Source organism: Botryllus schlosseri, chromosome 2, assembly GCF_051294905.1.
Source record: "Botryllus schlosseri isolate E-star chromosome 2, Bs_hap1, whole genome shotgun sequence".
In the NCBI taxonomy this organism is placed as follows: Eukaryota; Metazoa; Chordata; class Ascidiacea; order Stolidobranchia; family Styelidae; genus Botryllus; species Botryllus schlosseri.
This window is the reverse complement of record NC_137237.1, coordinates 39,227,189-39,247,567: the sequence shown is the minus strand read 5'-3', so window position 1 is coordinate 39,247,567 and position 20,379 is coordinate 39,227,189. Positions and strand designations below refer to the sequence as shown.

At 38.4% G+C, this 20,379-nt stretch overlaps 1 protein-coding gene and 1 long non-coding RNA gene across 2 annotated transcripts; both read right to left on the bottom strand.

Annotated features, from left to right (window-relative positions):
• Positions 1-5,209: 5,209 nt before the first annotated feature.
• Positions 5,210-6,633, bottom strand: LOC145459621 (kappa-type opioid receptor-like). Its single transcript, XM_080338198.1, has one exon. It carries the CDS (start codon positions 6,301-6,303, stop codon positions 5,233-5,235), a length of 1,071 nt encoding a protein of 356 aa, XP_080194324.1. The 5' UTR covers positions 6,304-6,633; the 3' UTR covers positions 5,210-5,232.
• Positions 6,634-13,853: 7,220 nt separating this feature from the next.
• LOC145434637 (uncharacterized) lies at positions 13,854-17,349 on the bottom strand. The gene is made up of 3 exons (XR_013913504.1): positions 17,023-17,349; positions 16,416-16,575; positions 13,854-14,290 (listed from the first exon to the last, which is right to left on the bottom strand). It is a non-coding gene; the product is annotated as an uncharacterized LOC145434637 (long non-coding RNA).
• Positions 17,350-20,379: the final 3,030 nt, after the last annotated feature.

Here is a 20,379-nt window from a genome sequence, read left to right as displayed (position 1 = left end):
CTGAATGGAGACTACTTTTTTTCTTTGAGGTCACAAAATAACCGCATGTTTCAAAAAAGTAATTAATGTCAATTCGCCTGCCGGACCAGAAGCTCCTGAATAATCCTACCGTGCGGCAGGGAAATATAGCTCCAGATGTATGATTACGTGCCCTCTAACTCTATCATGACATCGCTCCTATCACCTCTAACGATGAATCTGACAATGATAAGGTATATGCTAGGGATGGTGCGAACGTGAGGTTCACGTTCGCGTTCTGTGTGTGAACCTCAAAAATCGAGAGGTTCACGTTCACAAACGAACCTTGGTAGGTTCTGCCTGCACTGTGAACCTTTTTCATGTATCAACATTTATCACGTTATTATTACATCTATGTTTCAAATTCTCTACATTTCAACTTCAGACTACTATATGCAAAGCGCTGGCAGCATAAAATAATCAACATTAAACGAGCAATAAGCACACACCTTGCCACTCCAAAAAGTTTTACTTGCTATGTTACAAAGGTTTGCTCGAAATATCCAGCTTTCCGGTTGTGAATATTTACTGATTCTCAGCTGTGAGCTTGACTCGCAATCACATAACATCAAGAACGAAATGCAATACGTGTAAGTAGTCAGCGAATGATGATTATTCAACCAATCGTTGAAATTGATATAAAAAATACGTCGTTGTCTAATGTAGAAAATCAAGCAAGCGTTGGTGATCCATCTGTACAATATCAATGTCGCAATAGTCCGACGCCGAATACACTGTTCGGTCTGACCCCGACCGTTACGGCGTAGCTTACATGCCCTTGCAAGTCCTTGTTAAAATTGTTGGCAAAGCGACGGACGATATTGATTTTTTAGGATTAATAAAGCATTTGATTGCCCCAGTTGATACATTGTGTGACGTTCAAAAAGTCAGCAAGTACTTCAGTATTGTGTCATAATGTGAACTTTATCGTCGATATGGTATATATGTGTAGGCCTACATTAAGATGAAATGTAGAGATGGAATTAGCAATGTGACGTCACGTGACGTCATAAGGTTCACGTTCGCGTTAACACAGAACCTTTCAAAAAGGTTCGCGTTCACACGAACCTGAACCTTCCAGGCGTACGCACCATCCCTAGTACATGCAATCTATATAGTGACAAGTAACATAATGACCAATATCATACATTCACTTCAAAAACAATTTCGCGCCTCGCGCTGCAGCATATTGAAGGACATCCTGTGCCTGCGTTGTGCGTTCTGACGTTGGCCAAACGCAGCATATATCTATGAGCCTGTCGCTGCTCCCATATTCAAATTTCCGGCATTGCTTAAAAATCAACTCAACCAACTTTCATCCCCAATGTTGACGATTTGATGGAGAACTGTCTGCTTATAAAATCTCGGTAACGTTTCTTAAGCGTGTTCGTTCATCAAATCAATGTTTGAATTGTTTGTGTATTGCCTCCATGTCTTCGGTTACTATATGGTTACTGTATATTTAAATAAAAACTTGCGTCGTTACTTATAATTCCGATTATACTATAATGCGGCCCGCAAAAGTATTCAATTGTTGACTGCGTCCCGCCAGCTGGGAAGTTTACCCACCCCTGGTGTAGCATATGCCAAACTTGCGTATTTCCTTGTACAAATGCAGTGTACTTTTAAGCGTGCAATTTCGCGACCTTACAGTCTCAAAATTAAAATGAAGCAGCTCTGAAAATTTTTCCTTGAAGGCAGCTTTCATATCATTCCCTACTTGCCGGAATATTTTTATATGCTTTCGAAACAATCCTCAGTTTAATTTGTGTAGCGCATTACCTATTTCAAGCCATTGATAACGTTTCGCCTCCATTTACCTTTTTAACCCTACATCGCATGACATTTAATACCCCTTGGAAACATAGACCATTAAGCTGGCTACTTAGAAAAACAAGTTCCCAATCTCAACTGTAATCCGACATCTGTTTACACCTTTTTGAATATTGCATTGATAAAACCTGAATGCTGTGGACATGAAACGACTTGAAAATTGTCAAATTTCGAAACGGCATAACTTTTGACCCCAGAGTTCAATTATCCTCGAATAAAGTTTATTGTGTTCGAAATGAACTCATCTACGCATGTACCTAATTTCAGAAGATTATAAAATGAGGTGGTTACCACTTTTGTTGTCCAGGTTTGGAATGGTCCAAATGTGATCCATCCCTGTATTCTGCTTAGCGATATGGCAATTCCTAATTCAGGTTAGATTTACGATTGAACAATATTCAAGCCGCATGTAGGGAAGAGGTACTAATTTTGCTAACGGAAATACCCAAGGAGAAAATTATTATCTTCAGTTATTGACATGTAACCGAGAGTTCTATGAATGAGCATATCGAACGAGATGAAATCGCCTAATGGACAACGCATACACTAGTGCTGTGGTTCTCAAACGGCGTGCCGCTGTGAGGACAGCGAAGTAGGAATCTATAAAATAAACTTTATCCCTCACACACTAAAAACTGGAAAATTTTGCTGCGGAAGTTATTTGTTAAAACAGTCTTACCCTTTGTCAGTTTTCAAATCAAGATACAAAAGATGATCATTTGTGACCACAGGACACACAAAATTTAGATTTCTTTTTTCGAGTCATAACCCTAATGTGCCTCACTTAACCATTCAGTATTCAGTATACCCCAGTGCTTCTCAAACTTTTTTAGACACTCCTCCTTTGGCGATAGTGAAAATTCCGTTATAAGCATAACTCAAAGTCATTGCATTTTGGTAGCTGTTTTAAATACAGATTGAGTCCGAATTCTGAATGATGGACGAATAATGAGATAAATATCAGGGTTGTAATGACTCGAGTCATGACTCGACTCGAGTCAGACTCGAGTCACGATTTTTTTGTGACTCGACTTGACTCGAGTCATTTTCTTGAAATGGGAAAATGACTCGACTCGACTCGAGTCAATATTTGGATTGACTCGACTTGTACTCGAGTCATTACGCATGACTCGACTCAAGTCATTGACTCGGCTTATTTTATGTGACTTGAAGGTGAAGAAAGTTGCGAATCACAATGGTTAGATCAACGCATGTGACGAATTCTGTCGACATCGCTATTTGTCACAACTGCTTTCGTTGCACTCGTCTGATATCAGATATGCGCCGCCGTAAAAACAAAAGACAATGGTAGCCTAAATAGTAGCAAAGAGCAATGCATTGTACAAAATCATCCAGTGATGAAGAGGTAATAGATCCTCCGCGATCAAAGTACTCAAGACATTTCAATTATATAAGCAAACAATCGAAGCAAAGTTCAATTATAGCCAAAGAAATGACTCAGATGGTCAAGTAGTCTACTTGGAAGAGACTGATAAGCTCATGTGTAGATATGAAGGCGATGATTCTTTGCATTTTTGGCCGACTAGAATGGATGAGTATCTAATGCTCTTCAGTGTGGTTCAAAATTGCTTTTCAATTCCTGCATCTAATGCACCAGAGGAACATGTATCCAGTGGATGTGGATTATTCTGAGGCCATGCCACCTCAACATATATAAGAATCTCCTTTCCACTTTAGTATTTTTCAAGTGTCACTCATTGATTTGATCTGCTGTCTGTGAAAACACACAATACCCTCCGTCCGTTTGACGTTTTGTTCGGTATGTGCATTGTGCACGTGATAATAATGAATGGCTAATGTTGTGTGATATTTGTACAATAGGGCCGATCAGAAATACCTTCTTTTTTATTCTACTGGGTGGCTACTTGATAAAATCGCTAGGTTGCATAAAAAGAACACTGAATCTGGCCTAATTTGAAAAAGTGGAATCAATGAAATGAGAGGAGAAAATTTTGGATTTGAAAATACATGGAGTATTTTTAGTGAGAAATGATTTCATATAATATATTACATACTAGCAGTAAGTCGACTATTTTTTCATATCCAAAATATTCCACTCTAATAACTCCGCTTCGTCTAGTTGGAATGGAGCCAAATTTTCTATGAATCATATTTTTACACAATCTAACAATATCATGAGGTAGCCGGTACATTTCGAAAGTCTCTATTTGTAATTAATCCAAAATATTTTCTCTTAGCATTGCTTTCTACTGGTTGGAATTAAGCCAAATTTAAGTTCTTTTAGATAATCTAACAATTTTAAGAAGTAGCCTCTTTTTTGACATTTTGTCCTCATTTTTGAGATTCTTTTGGTAAATGTAGGGCAAATTCGACTAAGACAACAGTAAATCAGCACTAAAGTAACGCTCCGGCGACTATTTCGGCAGCTGAGCAGGAAAGTTGACCTTATTTCTGGCGAACCACCTAATATGATGTGAAAGCAAAACTGTACCTCTACATAAGCGTTTATCTGTTGATTCTTTACCAGCTTGTATCTAGCTAGACGTGAATTCGTAGGTCCTCTATCAGATAGTATGTAGACGTGAATTCGTTAATTCTCTATCAGCTATTTGTGAGCGGTCGTCGATGTGCTCGTAATAAAATTGAATGCTTTTATTTGTGATATATCAGACTGACAAGACGGATATTTGATTTAAAGTTCTAAGATTAGTAACGTTATCGTATTGGCGGCCTGTCTCGTCTATCTGTAGCATCGGTATATGAGGCCTGGAACTGTCTGTTATCTGCCTAACTAAATAAACTTGTGCCAAGACTATGATAGGGATAAATATGCATGTTTGGCAAGCAAGGAATTCGATATCACCCAAGCAGGATTGAAAACATAAGTTGAACATGACTTCAATACTGTGACTTGGACTCGACTCGAGTCATAACACTATGACTCGGACTCGGCCCTTAAAACGGTGACTTGGACTCGGACTCGAGTCAATAATGAATTGAAAATGACTCGACTCGACTCGAGTCAAAACCACAAAAGTCAGATTGACTCGTGACTCGGAACCATGTAACTTGGTTACAACCCTGATAAATATACATGGAAAAGACTTTTTATCGCTCGCACATACATACTCGCACATACAACGTGACATTAACTGGTCGACCTAGACAGTATGACGGTAATAAATTGCTGTTTCGAAAATTTAACATATTTTAATCCACATTAGTCATTTTTTATCAGCCGAATATTCTTTGATATAATTGTCATGATTTTTTTCCTCAGCTCTGACCCTCTCTGATTATGCTTATACGAAATGTTTCATTTGTATTAATTTTGAATATATTGAACAATGATAGAAAAATAAGATGCGTAGAGCCTATAAACTTTATTGCACCTCTAATTCAGACGTCAGTGTCATCATATTGACTTCCAATGTTCTTGTCGGCTTGTTTCTTCTCCGGGACATCGGACTTACAACATTGTCTGCGCATGCACAACACACGTTGGAGCAGATACCTCAATGACGACCGTAGTGTGTTAGAACTGAGATTGTATATTATAGGGTTGATGGCCTCTGTTAGACTCAGCAATCCATGAGATAGCAGATATGAGATAACGCGGATACGTTGACTTCTAAAACCAACATAACTCCAAATGGAGTAGATGAACTTGGGTGCATATCCGATTACAAAGGATGCCGTAATCAGACTGAGTTGACACATCGCCTGTTTATCTTCGTCTCGAAAATTGTTGTTCTTTGTAAGTTCCTGTCTTGTCATTTTCTGACGAAGCAAGGCCAATCCAATAATAATATTCATCGTTATGATCAAACCTATCGGGGTCAAATTCACCACCACCACATATATAACATTAATAAGTTGTGCGATCCACTCATTTTCCTTCGTGAAAAAGCAAATCGTAACTTCAGGAATAATGGGCGATTGTACGAAATTCAAGTAATAAGGATATATAGGAATAAATAGAGCCGACGACAAAATCCACGAGAATATTACGATCTGATTTGCACGTCTCAGTGACATGAAATTGAGAGCCATTTGCGGATATCGAATGGCATATAATCGCCAGACTGACAATGCCAATACGAGCTGGATTGTAATGGCACCTACTACTGAACGAAACGGGATCACAGTTTTACAGATGACGTTATTCCACGGGTAATCTATTTGAGCGGCCTTGAACAGAATTTGTCGAACAATGAACGGCGAGGCAAGGGCTGACAATACATCAGAACAGCACAAGCTGATTATGATCACATTCAGAGGAGTTGTCTTTGTTCTAGCTAGAGCTACAATCGTGAATAGATTTGCAACTAATCCAAAACCCCAAATAATTCCGAATACTATCCATATTATGAGATATTCATGTTTTCCTAAAATGTCTCTCTGCTTCGTATTCAAAGTTGTAAGCAACATGTCCAAGCTGGAAATGGCTCCATCGATGGTTGTGTTCATGTTCCATAGGTTGCAATATAGCTTCAAACAATGTCATCCCTTTTGTGAGAATTCCTCACAGAAAACTGCGAACAGACATTCAATGTAAGTTGTTCCACTAAATAAATCGGCGATCCAGCCCTAAATGCCCATGATAACCCGAAAGGATTTCATGAGAATTACATAAAATCATTTATCATTCTTGGGATCGCGACATTATACCCACGAGCCACAAGTCGTAGCAAGTCATTAAACATTTTGACTCGAATCAAGTCAAGCCAAGTCCAGTCGAGTCGGTCATGTTGGGTCAAAATTTCGATGTACGAGGTGTGAGTCAGGAATTTGCATATTCCAAGATGATTAAAAAGTATTAGGTCGCTGTTTTTATACATAATAATAATAATGATAACTGTGAATAAATAATATAATAATGATGCAATACAAAATCTACGTAGACCTACACATCCATATGATAGAATTTGAGCCTGCACCAATTGTTGACAAGTAACATAAATGCATAAACTGTATCAGTCTGATTTAAATCATATAACCGGTTGGTAATTGAGAGCACCAAGCAGTCTACAGAGCGCAAGTACATTGCGACATATATATTACTACCATTCTACAACAACGTAAACTCTGATTACTTTGTCGTCAGTCAATTTATTGCAGGCATACTGAGAGAGGCACAGTAAATCCATACAATGAAATGAATGACTGCCTGCTCACACACCTTGCACTAGCGTGTAGACCACAGGTACACAAGTACACAAGTAGACTTCCTACGAAAAGTTGAGATTTGTAATGAGAAATACTCGCACAAAAATTATAATCCCTCAAGGTAGCAAATATTCAACAAGTTCGGTAAGTCACATTTTTTCGTCAACCGGTTACGTTGCGTTTTAGTCACTGATAATAACTAGTGTGACACCGACGAGAAATTCCGATAAGGTAGAAGTGTCCACACGTGTTACAGAACCTCCTGCAAAATAGACAGAAATGTAGGACTAGCTATTCAAAGAAGCCGAAAAACCAAAACCGAACTTTCATAAGTTACATAGTAGGCCTACCCAAAGAATATATCAGCACACTGCTATGAACTGCTGTGACTCAAAAAGACCCATACCTCCTTTTATTTTATTCTATCCAAGAAATATGTCCTTTAAAGTATGCCAGTTGCAATATGAAAATGTTAACATAGCCTAAAATCATCGATATCGCGACTTGGTTCAATTGAGTAATTAAACAAGCTTTCCGTATAATTCGGATTATAGTACATCAGGTTTGTAATGACTCGAGACGCAATGTTTGGTTGACCCTACTTGACTCGACTTATTTTCTTAATAATTGAAAATGATCCGACCTGATTTGAGTCACTTTGTGTATTGACTCGAATCATTGCGCATGACTCTGCCAAGTCATCCGAGACATTTTATATGATTTGATTCAAGTCTCTTGTATTGGGACCAATACTTGAAAAACAGGTATAGAATGTGTCTTTTATCTGTTTCAATAAACATGTTAAGAGTGAAGAAAGGAGTATAGTCTAAATAAGAGGCCGTCGTTGTGTTGTGTTGTCAGTTGTGAATTTCGAAATGAGTTGAACCTATAACTTGAACTCGGACTCGAATCCTTACAGTATGACTCGGACTCACCCCTTCTCTTTCTGACTTGGACTCGTGCTTTTACTCGGTGGTGAGTTAAAAATAACTCGACTTGACTCTGCTCACAATTATGAAAGTGGAATTGACTTTTGAATAGGAACCTTGAGACTTGGATACAATCCTAGGCTTGAAACTAAACCATTCTACCGAAAAACAAAAGTGACGAGTAATGTTCCCTCTCATTTTTAACGAGAATGCGCGCACTCACTAGCTCACCGCGCGACTCCATGGACAACAGTGCGAAACGACTTAAAAAAAATCATCACTTCGGCTTTTTTGTGCGCGTCACAGATCTTGTGCGCAGCTTAGGGGGGACATTGGTGATGAGGTATTTGAGGAATTTGAAGTTCTGATTAGCCAATTAAATCACCATTAACCTAAATCAGACAAGGACATACCTGCTCTCAAAGCTCGATTATCAGATTTCGCCAGGGTTGTAACCAAGTCACAAAGCTCCGAGTCACAAGTCATTCTCACTTTTAAGGTTTTGTTTCGAGTCAAGTCGAGTCATTTTCACTTCACCACAGAGTCAAGTCCGCGTCCAAGTCATCGAGCAGAGGTTCGAGTTCGAGTCATGGTATTATGACTCGAGTCCGAGTCCAAGTCATTGTGTTGACTGCTCAGTTTGCAGTTAAAGTCTTGTTTTTATAAGTCTGTTTGGTGATATCGAATGGTTCGCATTTATGATATCCTAATTTTCCTCACTCTTAACAGTTTCTGGTCGCATTTTCAAGTACCAGTACCAATAGACGTAATCCCAATAGGGTGGTTACTTTACTGTTCTTCGAAATTACAATGAAATGTCGGTCGTGGTCCTCTGAGTCTCGAGTCATATGACTTGGTACGAGTTATGAGAGAGAGAGAGAGAATCTTTATTCGTATACATTACATATCAACATAACACTACAAAAATGTCACAGTGAAATGCGACATGCAAGGTAGACGGGAGGCTCGATATGACAAAGTCTTCAGAGCCGAGCCACCCGGGACAGGAGCAATTTTCACAGTCGATAACTAATGAAAAAAAAAAATTAAAATAAACTAACGAACGAAAGGGAAAATAAGACACAGTATCATGGACCAATTTGAAATACAACGCAAATACAATTTAGCGGTAGTTAGAGATAAGAGATTGAAAACATTGTTTTTTAAAAGCACAAGAGTCTAAATTGCGGAGATTAGGTGGCAGCTTATTCCAAACATTGACACCAATAAAACTGATTGAATTTTGCACTAGACTGGTAGAGTGGTGTTGCACAGACAGAGACAAGTTAGAAGAAAATCTGGTATGATGTTGGTGGGTATCTGAAGGTATCTTGAACAGATTATCAAAATATAGTGGCAGTTCACCCTGATGATAGCTATGCATGAATTTCATTACCTCAAATTTGAAAATGTCTTCCACTTTCAATATTCTAACGCTACGATACATGCTATTACAATTCTCATATCTAGATTTCCGACAGAGAATTCGTATGGCTCGATTTTGCAAGACTTGCAATTTCTGCAGATGTTTTTTCGCAGCAGGTCCCAAAACTAGGATCCCATAAATGAGATAGCAGTGAATTAAGGCATAGTAGACTGATCTGAGAGTTTGATGAGGAATTAAATTTTTAAGGCGATAGAGAGCCCCGACACCACGCGAGATTTTAGTTTTTATATTGTTGATATGTTCAGACCATCCGAGTTTATCATCAATGATAGTGCCAAGATATTTAACAGTTTTATGTGTATCAAGATGTGCGTTATTTACTATAATTCTACTGCGATTCACTTGTGTATGAAATACGAGAGTTTTGGTTTTGGAGGCATTGAGCTGAAGTTGGTTAGATGCCATCCATTTTGACACTGTCGATAGCTTAGTGTTAATGTTGTCAAATGCATCAGATAAATTTTTACCGGGTATAACTAGGCTGGTGTCGTCAGCAAACAGTGTGATGTCATTGTTAAATAAATGACCAATATCATTGATGTAAATTATGAACAGCAGGGGCCCGAGAACGGATCCCTGAGGTACACCAGTCTGTATGGGTAGCAATTGTGAACGCGTTGTTCCAATATGAACAAATTGTTTCCTATTTTTTAAGTAAGATTCGAAATACATTTTTGCAAGTCCACGTATACCATAGAATTCAAGTTTGTCAACTAGTTTGGAATGATTGACACAGTCGAATGCCTTTTTCCGATCTAAAAACACGCCAGTGGCAACATTTTTAGAGTCAATGAGCTCATATATCCTCGAGGTAACCTGTAATATAGCTTGAGAGGTTGTGTGGTTATTTCTAAAACCATATTGATTTGAGTTTAAGAGATTCATTTTATTGAGATAACTGTTAAGTCTCTCAAATAATATTTTCTCAAGCAGAGTGGCAAACGGTGACAATATCGAAATGGGTCGATAGTTGCTTGCGTTGGTTTTGTCTCCACATTTAAATACAGGTATCACACGTGCAATCTTCAGGTAATCAGGAAATATCCCTGAAGAAAATGAGAAATTGAATAATTTAGCGATGGTATCTGCTAGGTGAATTCCTATGTGTTTGACAATAATGACAGGTAGTTGGTCGTGACCTTGAGCTTTATTGTTTTTCAGTGTAGATAGAACACTTATGACTTCATTTGGTGACGTTGGTTGAAGATAGAATGATGAACTTGGGCGTTTTCCAAAAATATGATGGTGATCGCCATCATCATTCGAGCAACATTCCGAGAGTTTTGTGCCGATGGTAGAAAAGAAACTATTAAAGATCTCAGTCATCCGGGACTGATCAGAGACCATTTGATCAGAAACAAAATCTTTTATTTTGTTAGGTGCCTTGGATTTGGATTTTCTGTTGATAACACGATTTACAGATCTCCATGTTTCACGTGGATTATTTTGATGTTTAGAAAAGTGTTTCTTAAAATATAGTTCCTTTGCTTTCGTTTTGATTTGAGAGAGTAAGTTGGCATATTTTTTGAATTGCAATTGTCTAGATTCTGACCATTTATTTTTCAGTGATCTGTAGAGTCTGTTTCTGTGCTTAATGGATACCAGTATGCCAAGAGATAACCAAGGTTTATTTGATAATCTTTGTTGACGCTTTGATAGAGTTTTTAAAGGTGCATGTTTGTTTACAATACAAGAGATTTCTTTCATGAAGTAATCAAATGTTTCATTAAAGTTGTTATCATGGAGGATCACAGCATCGGTTTTATCTGCCAAGCAGTCAAGGTCATTGTAGAAGGAGGTCAGGTCAATTTTGTGCAGATTTCTGCGCATGTACTTTGGTCTCAAGCGTTTAAGACGAGATCCAAATTGACATAATATTGGATAGTGATCACTCAAGTTACATTCCACAACAAAAGGGGATATTGATTGATCAGCAATATTTGTATAGGTATGATCCAAGAGTGTTTTAGATGTTCTTGTGACTCTTGTCGGATGGGTTATAATTTGAGCAGTGTCGTGACTTGATATCATGTCTAGATATTCTCTGACCATGGGTGATGTATCTAATAGGTTGATGTTGAAGTCACCGGTGATAATGAATTTTTTATCTTTACTGTTCAATAATTCTAGGGTCAAGGAAAATTGTTCCATGAAATTGGGAACATTATCCCTTGGGTGTCTATAGATTGATTCAACAATAACGGAGTCTAGGAAGGTTGGCATACCAGAAATTTCAATCCATAGCTGTTCACATTGACAGCCTTTTATTTCAAATTCTTGATTCTCTTGGTAAGTTATGTCATCATGTATATACAAACCCACTCCACCAGCCTTGGATATGGTTGGGCTATGAATAAAAGAATAGCCATCAATATTTATGTTACTAATTGGGTCACTCTGAAGTCTGGTCTCAGAGACTGCAAGTAATGTAACTGGGATACCCAGTGAGCATAGAAATTCATGAAGCTTGTCGAAGTTTTTCTGCAAAGATACAATGTTTACATGACCAATAGCAAAATGGTTGGTCTTGGGTATTTGAATAGAATCAGCTGTAAAATCAATACATTTACATGCATTTAGGTTGTTAAGCTCTACTTGTTTAGTTGATAATTTGTTACTATCAGTGATCTCTGCAGGGGAAGTAGTGGTTTGGCACAATGTTTCATAAGAATGACCAAGAGCAAGATTATTGTTTAGGCAAACATTACAATAATGCTGTATGGCAGTAGCATTATTAGGCTGAAAATCAGAAGCACTCACACATCTCTGGTGTAACCAGCAATTACAGATAACACATTTAAGGGTTGGGTCATCAGATTCGCAATATTCAAAGCATGCTTTGCAGCGTCGTCTCGCCATATTGGCAGTGATGTGAGAAGATTGTCAGTAGATGATAGCAAGGAATTATTGCAGCTGGTCAAGGTCATTTTGACAACGAAGATGAATTTTTTCCTCACCAGGGGATCTTCTTAGGAATATGCGGCCATTGTTTATCCATAAATAATCATAGTCGTGTTTCTTTTTGAAAGTTTTGGCAGCGGTGAGCAGGTCACGAGCATTCTTGGTCAAATTTTCATTGATAAACAGTGAAGTCATTTTTGGGATCCCAAAATCTTCAATCTTCGACAGTTTGTTTCGTGCTTTCAGGATGAGATTCCTCATTTTCAATGAAGTAAATCGGACCAGTATTGGCGGCGGTAGACTCTGGTGTTTTGAAGGCAAGCGGTGAGAAATGGATATGTCGTTGGCTGTGACATCTATCCCAAGAACTGCGACAGCACGAATGATTAGATTGTCAGTGTTTTCTTCTTTTGTAAAGGGTATCCCATGGAATTCAAGATTGTTTCGCCTCATATGCAAGTCATTTCATCCGTACTAAATGAATTTTCTTCACTGGTCTGTTTTAGTTGTCTCACATCTTCCTCAACGGATGTTTTCCATGTTTCGAGATCTTTTAGTAATCCTTCAAGTTCATTCATGTTTTGTTTCTGGTCTTCATATTCCTTGCAAATAAAAACTTGACTTTGCTCCATATCATCAATTTTTTTATCCAGCATTGAGTTTTGCGTCTTCAATGTTGCCATTTCAGATGAGATATTCTCCATGGAGTCATTAAGGGATTTCATCTCTTTTGCCATCAAGTCAGATCTGGTAAATAGCTTGTCGATACGAGTAGATAGCTTGGTGATTCCATCGTTGATCGATTTTTTAAATTCTGCCATCGAGTTTTGAAAGGTCTTTTCGATGATGGATCGCAGCATGCTTTCAAGATTTTTTGTTATTCTTTTTTCCATGGAGTCTATTCTGGACGTCCAATCACGTTGATCAGGGTTCTCCATCACAAAATTCAGTTATAGTTTCTAATAGTTAATTAGTTTCGTTTCCTTAATACAACCAAATACTCCAATGGGTGCGCATATATAACTCGAGTCCAAGTCGAGTCAATACACAGATTGACTCGAGTCGAGTCGAGTCATTTCCGTATTTTGAGAAAATGACTCGAGTCAAGTCGGGTCATCAAAAAATCGTGACTCGAGTCGGACTCAAGTCGAGTCATGACTGGAGTCACTACAACCCTGGAGTTCGCGCATTCGTATTGCGGATGCCCTATCGACAAGGCTGATTTTTGATGAACAAAGAGTGTTTCCTTGCCCAGCAAACACTCGATTTCCAGTTGACTTCCTGCGGAATAGCCGCAGGGCGCCCAGTGTTACTTCCCTGGAGTGGATTTGTCGACTACTAGAAGCGTCCTAAACACTTCCTGAGTTGGTCTACTATGGACGTGAAGCGACTCCATATGGACTCATTGGATCTGCTGTGAACGTGACTTGACTCCCTATGGATGCGTCAGACCTACTGTGGACGTGACGTGACTCCCTAAGGATATGTCATTTACCACCTGTTTCATTCCTCGGGATTACCATATCAGGACTCCCCTCCACACCTGGTGCAATTACATGGAATTCAACATCATATAAACTAACGAACTGTTTATATTGGGTTACTGGAAAACGACAATTGCAAAATACAAGTACAACATTAACTAATGAACTATTACTTGTTAACAAAGTTCAGGCTTATGTGAAAAATCGATCAGGAAATCACTACGAATAAATGTGTCAGTGGGATTTTGTACATAACAGCAAGTTCTAAGTCAATTTTATATTACCATTACAAACATTTCAATTGAAGTGCATCATGAAATTAGAAATAAACGTGTCACATGACTTTGAAAAAGTACAACTGCTAATACAACTAAAACAGGGAAAAGCATGAAGCAATCATAAGTAACAATTTACATTGCATATGATAAAACGATGCATCATTTGCACAGCATCATGTTAAGAGCGCGAGCGCGTATTCGCAATAAACTTGGTTGCAACAACAGTTTTCTTCTTGGTCTTTGTTTTGCCTGAAACATATACAACAATGTCAGCAGATCATTTGGAATTTGCGTCAGGGCTTCAATTTCTATTTCCTCGTGCATTAATTGTGATATGTCTTGTTATCCGCTTCCGCTACTTCTACTTGTGCTGAGTGATAATTTATGATGATACTACCATGTCTACTCGAGTGCGGGAAGCTTCTGACGTAGTGATACGGAGTATGCAACCCGTCAATCAAATTAAATTGTGGAAACACCTCAAGTACATTCTTCAGTACTTTCCAGAACGTCTACTTTACCTAAAATAGTTTTGATAAGCCGTGTATATCGCTGCTTGAGTGCTTGAACCCGAGTAGAAATACATTGCGTTACTCTTACTTGTACTAGACTACTGACGCTACAAATATTTCTAATTGAGTGCTGAAAATGATTACTTTCCTTATCTTTGTTTAAAAGCATACAACTACGACATTCCTCAAGTCTCCATATTTTGACCGTGTCGACACTTGGAAGTAGTTTGATGTCTTGTAAATCGCTATTTATACTATTAAGTACGGTACTAACGATGAATACTTTGACCACCTTCATTTCGAACTTACCACCTACTACAACTAGGGCTTGCCACGGATCTGAATAGAGTAACGATAAGTCGAAACAGATGATCTTTTAGGGTACATAAATTGTACTCAACAAGAATTAGAATTCCGATTCTATGTACCACTGCGAGGCCCAAAAACATCGATTGGTCATATCGCAGAACACGGCACATGTAGGACGTAGCTACGCACGATCGTGTCAATGACAAATGTATTCTCTCAAAGTACAATGAAATAGGAATTATCTTAAATCTGAAAAACTTTCTTCGATGTGATGTAGAGCCGGTATTCATTTTCTTTGAAGTCGCATAGGAGATAGATATTTCAACTTTTCCTTGTTCTTAATGTTGTCACATCATATAGAGCAGAGGCTTCAAATTCAAATGTGGTCGCAGGTCATTTTCCAGAATTTTGACGACGCAGCAAGATAAGGATATTCAATGTATAATTTCCATGTAGGCCTTATTTGACGGGAGCTTGCAGACAAGCATTCCACAAACATCTCGAGAATGTAATTTACTATTGTATCATCCACGTTTGACACGAAAAAAAATCACAGTTTTGAATATTTCAATAAAATTATTTTTGTGCTGGGCATAATTTGTTAAAATAATGAGTTATAGAGATAATGCAATATGATGCATCATGACATCGTCAAACTCTGGGTTATAATATTGCAGTTGGTGGACCTTTGACGTGTCACAGTTTTTTGTAGGGTATTTTAAAATCTACTGAAATTTGATCTGGTATTTGAGCATTTGAGCGATGTAGCCTAATCCGGGTTTTGATATAGTCGTGATAAGTAGGCTGTTGCTACTGTCATTACCGAAGTCAAATTAATTCAGAATTAGATGTTGCCTTCGATTATTATTGGAACATATCAATAACAACTTTAGCCATAGTAATAGCATTGTTTCTTAGCCTTAGCGATCGCACCCTTCATGCTACTTAAAAGATTTCTAGCAGCCCACAATTTATTTTCAACACAATTTCTGATGGTACCTATATTAAAATCAGAGAGTCAATTCACATAAAATTGCGCATAGCACGAGAACCACAGCATATAGGTCTAATTCCACGATGAATACCGTACCCTCTGATGTGGTGCTTCGTACCACGAAAGGGTCTACGGGCCCTGGTTAAGAACCCTCGGGATAGAATAGAGCACAAAATTTTCTTTTAGAACTTTTTAATTCATTTTGAAGTGAATTTTACAAGCTTGCTAAATGGCTAATTGTACAGCAGTAGAAATTCAAGGCGTTGCAATTGCAACTATTTCAACTCCAGTGCAAACAATAATTACTTTGACCACCAGCTATGATTAAACGCTAAGAAGGCCTACGCAACACCTCAACCAAATCTACTTTTTAAAACTTATTATTTGTATAATTTCCAGAACTGCATTATCTACTTCCATTTCAGGTAGATCTAACGCAACTTTAAAGTTGTTACCTCTAGGTGTGTATAAATCCATAACATTACATCTACTTCAGTTCAAAAGATGATTACTTTCACATAGCCTCTGGTTTCCATGAAGTGTAATCAATGTTTTATACCTTTCGACTTTTTCCTGAGGATGACACAGCACCGATTTACAGCAACGCTTGTTCCATGTGGCAGTAGTACTTCCGAACGTTTTTGGTTCCAGTCATCAAGACATTCTTTGTACAGTGTTCTTGGCGTTGTTGAACACTATCAATTGAAGACATTGTCGATCTAAATAATCAAAATTATTATAATGTTTGTAGTGAAGCCATTTGTCAAGAAGCCAAGCCAGGAATCTAGAATATCCTGTAAAAAATAACAAAGACAATGAAGTTCAAGCTGGACCATTCCCACATTCTACTCACTATAATGACTAATCAGTAGGGCTGAGCACATTGGTATGGTTACTCAAATCTCGAACGAGTATCAATTCTTACGATTTGAGCCAAGTATGTGACTATTTTCAAGACAGCCTACTGAAATTACACGCTCTATGCCACTATAAGAATGCAGTTTATAATAAAATTATAGTTCCATCCAGCACGTTTTAGCAGCCCGATTGCGAACCACCGTAAATAGTATATTCCCGCATCATCGATGGCACTTTTTTCAGGGTAATAAATTGCTAATTATTGAACAATCATAAATCATCATATATAGTTCGTAACTTCAACTTACATAATTCAACATCTTGATCCATGAACAATGCACCACTGCGGCGCCTTCCTCTGAAGTTTAGAACTACATAACATTGCCTGTTCAATATCTAGTCTCCTGGTAGAAATAAAGTAACTTTGTATACACAAACACAGATATGTCCCATCCATATATAGTAAGAAACCATTGATAACAAGGTTGTGTTTTCTTATCGACGGCAAGATGACCATCGAGCAATCAGCCTTCCTTAGGGCCCATCCATAGCCTACTTTTTTAATACTGCTGCAATGTAGGCAATGTTTCCGTGTATATATACTAATATCGAAAGTTATAATCAAGCTATAAAAGTATATGCACGGAGGCCGTGCCAATATTGCGGTAACATTGCCAACAACCCGTCTGCACCAGACCATGAACATGTTAAGTTTATAGAGTTTATAATTGGTTTAGTGTTGGAGTATCCTTTGATTAGAGCGAGGTTAAAGATGGGCTAACAAACTATTATAATGTTGCTCCTAAAATACCCTAAATACAAACCAATATTGCCATAAATTCTTACATGTTCATGTTCACTGAAAGCCTCAATTATTTTATTAACGCTATTATAGATGGTTATATACTGTTGTGGACACAAAAATACGAAAATGGATGTTAATGTGATGCTACAATCTTCATGCATCCACAAATTCAGCAATCTCACATTCCATAAAGGAACATTCCACATTTCTATTAGCCTACATAACATTTCAAAATTCAGTATATACCGATATGTTATAAAATACCGGTACATTACTTTATGCGGCATCTGGTTTGCTGATTGGGTCCTGCAGTCCTAAGAAATCCTTGTAAAACTTGTCACAGGATGCACATGAAATGTCAAGTTATTGCTTGTGAGACATTATGCAACAGAGCACAATAAATCAGACTTCTATGATCAATACATTATCATATAGTATCAAATGTACTACCATCGGCTTGCATGCGTTACCGATTAGCAGCGGGTCGATCACTTTCGTCTGTATAGCTGATATTACAGCCGTGTCACTATAATCATATAGTCGAATTCACTATCGCATCAGCAGTTCATGATGATCGAGAGTCGAGACTCTTGCTGTTTATTAAATATAGCACTCAAATACCAAGCTTCCTGCCCTTCCGGTACTCATGATAGAGACATCTCACAATCCACGCCGTTAACATTTCCAATTAAGAACTAAACCATTACTGTGATAATTCGTCCTTCCGCCATTGCTACATACGCTGATCAAATTGAATTACACGCGCATGCGCGATGCTCGCCAAATAGAAGAAGGCAGGCTTCTGGTTTTATGGTTGGATGAATTTGTAGCAACAGGCGTGTTCGACTCCATTATCGAAATAGCGGAGAGGATTGCTTACTGCGTTGTTCCGTGATTGGAATAGTCATGACAATCCCATCATGACGATTATCAAGTTCTGATGTCGGAAGATTTCACATGTATTTCGAGTATTTGCCCCTGATGTGGGCATTTTCCACTCAGTAATGTCACAATAAAATAAGCAACTGTGTCTCTGTATCGCACATTAAATCGAGCCTCCTTAGCACTGTGCGACCACAATGATCGATAGCCGGGCTTGTGAAATTCCACGCGATGGGAAAGTCATCACCATATCAACATTCACTCCACTAGATTTCACTTGTATCATGAGTGTATTCAACACAACTTATTTAGCATTGACTGCAGAATAATGCACATTTGAGTTCATTGAAACGATTTTCCAGTAAGGACATCCAAATCAACTACTGTGTAGGTGGCATCCAGGCATCACACTATTATGGCATCCACTAGGATGGTCATTGGTAACTGGCATAGGAGCACTCTAAAAGTTACTTCCTCTGGGGGTCACTTGGAGTTACATAATTGGACGTCAATTTGTGACTTACGGAGCAAGTCCTCAGTCACTAAAAGTGGGACGTGGGACGATTGGGCACAATTGTGGACGTACCCGTAAGTCCGTGGGAGATCGGGTGTTTGCTGGGTGGTATCAGAGCATTACGTTCCAACCCTGAAATCCATATCACCAAACCAGTCAAGGGATACGGTGTTGTCATTCGGAAGAAAGCTGACTACATTTCGAAAATGGAATCAATATTGCATGACAATAAAATTAATCTCGCATGGATCGGGTTCTGAATACGATATCACAGCCAAAATTGAAGCACGACTTGTACGTCGGCTATTGGCGTTGAAGAAGAGCGATGTCTTGACGGCGGAGATATACAGCGCAATAAGACCAACAGGATCGCAAAGATGACGCATGTATTGACTACCAAAAGCTCACGAATAGAATATCCCGGTGTGACATATACTTTTCATGACTAGACTGCTCAACATCAGCTGGCAAAATGACTTATTGAGATCTTGGAACCTGTTCGGGAATTGTACGGCACGGAATGTGATCGCTGTTCGTTTCACTTGGATCTGCCAAGTTCAGAAGTGTTCCTGAGGTCGGTTGATATCTCGAGTCTCTTTACGAGCGTTCCGCTGCAGGAGACTAATGATATCTGTGTCAATGCGCTTTACAGCGTAAAGTTACCCTCACCATCATTCCCGCGTAACGTATTCGTTGAACTTTTACAGACCGTAACCTGTTCTATTGAATTTAGCTTTAAAAATCTCATGGATGAGCAAATACACTTCGTGACAATGGGCTCGCCTGTGCGATTTATTTTAGCTAACATTATCATAGGATATAATGAGGGCGGCGAGCTTCTATCCCAGCGTGAGTTCGTCAAACCATTGTTGTTGTCCCGACGATATGTAGATGATATATATACATTATACATTGCTGTAAGGCTTCTAAGAGACGAGTCTTGTAAACCAAATCATCTCATTTAAACTAGCTAGTCACTAAGATTTTTCTATTGGAAAAATGAATTACTTCGCCCCCTGTTTGTATAAATTATACAACAACAGTGAACGGAAATTTTAAAATAAATCATGTTACACGTTAGACTGGATATCATGGTATCTGTTTCTATATCAGTCTGTGGGAAGCCAAGATTTGCATGCTATCAATTAGTGCGCTGTACTCTGGTATACAACTTGACACTGCAACTCTGAGTGTTCAAGATTGAGTGATCAATGATTCAGAATCGATGAGAGAATATAAAGTTAAATATACACGCAAGAAGGCGATGTATCGCTCACAAATCCGTAGAACTGTTAAATTACGTAAGTAATTGCACAGCTTTAGTTCATAGTTACCAGCCAAAATAGAGAATAGAGAAACGAACTGATGAGACGCAATACATTACCCATTTAGAAACTGATATGATACAATTCGAGCCTGTGCCGATGGTTGAGTACTATATAAACTATATTCGAATTCAATTTC

What these genes read in the sequence shown, in the direction of transcription:
- LOC145459621 (XM_080338198.1), bottom strand. Translation starts at nt 6,303, where the DNA reads ATGAACACAACCATCGATGGAGCCATTTCCAGCTTGGACATGTTGCTT.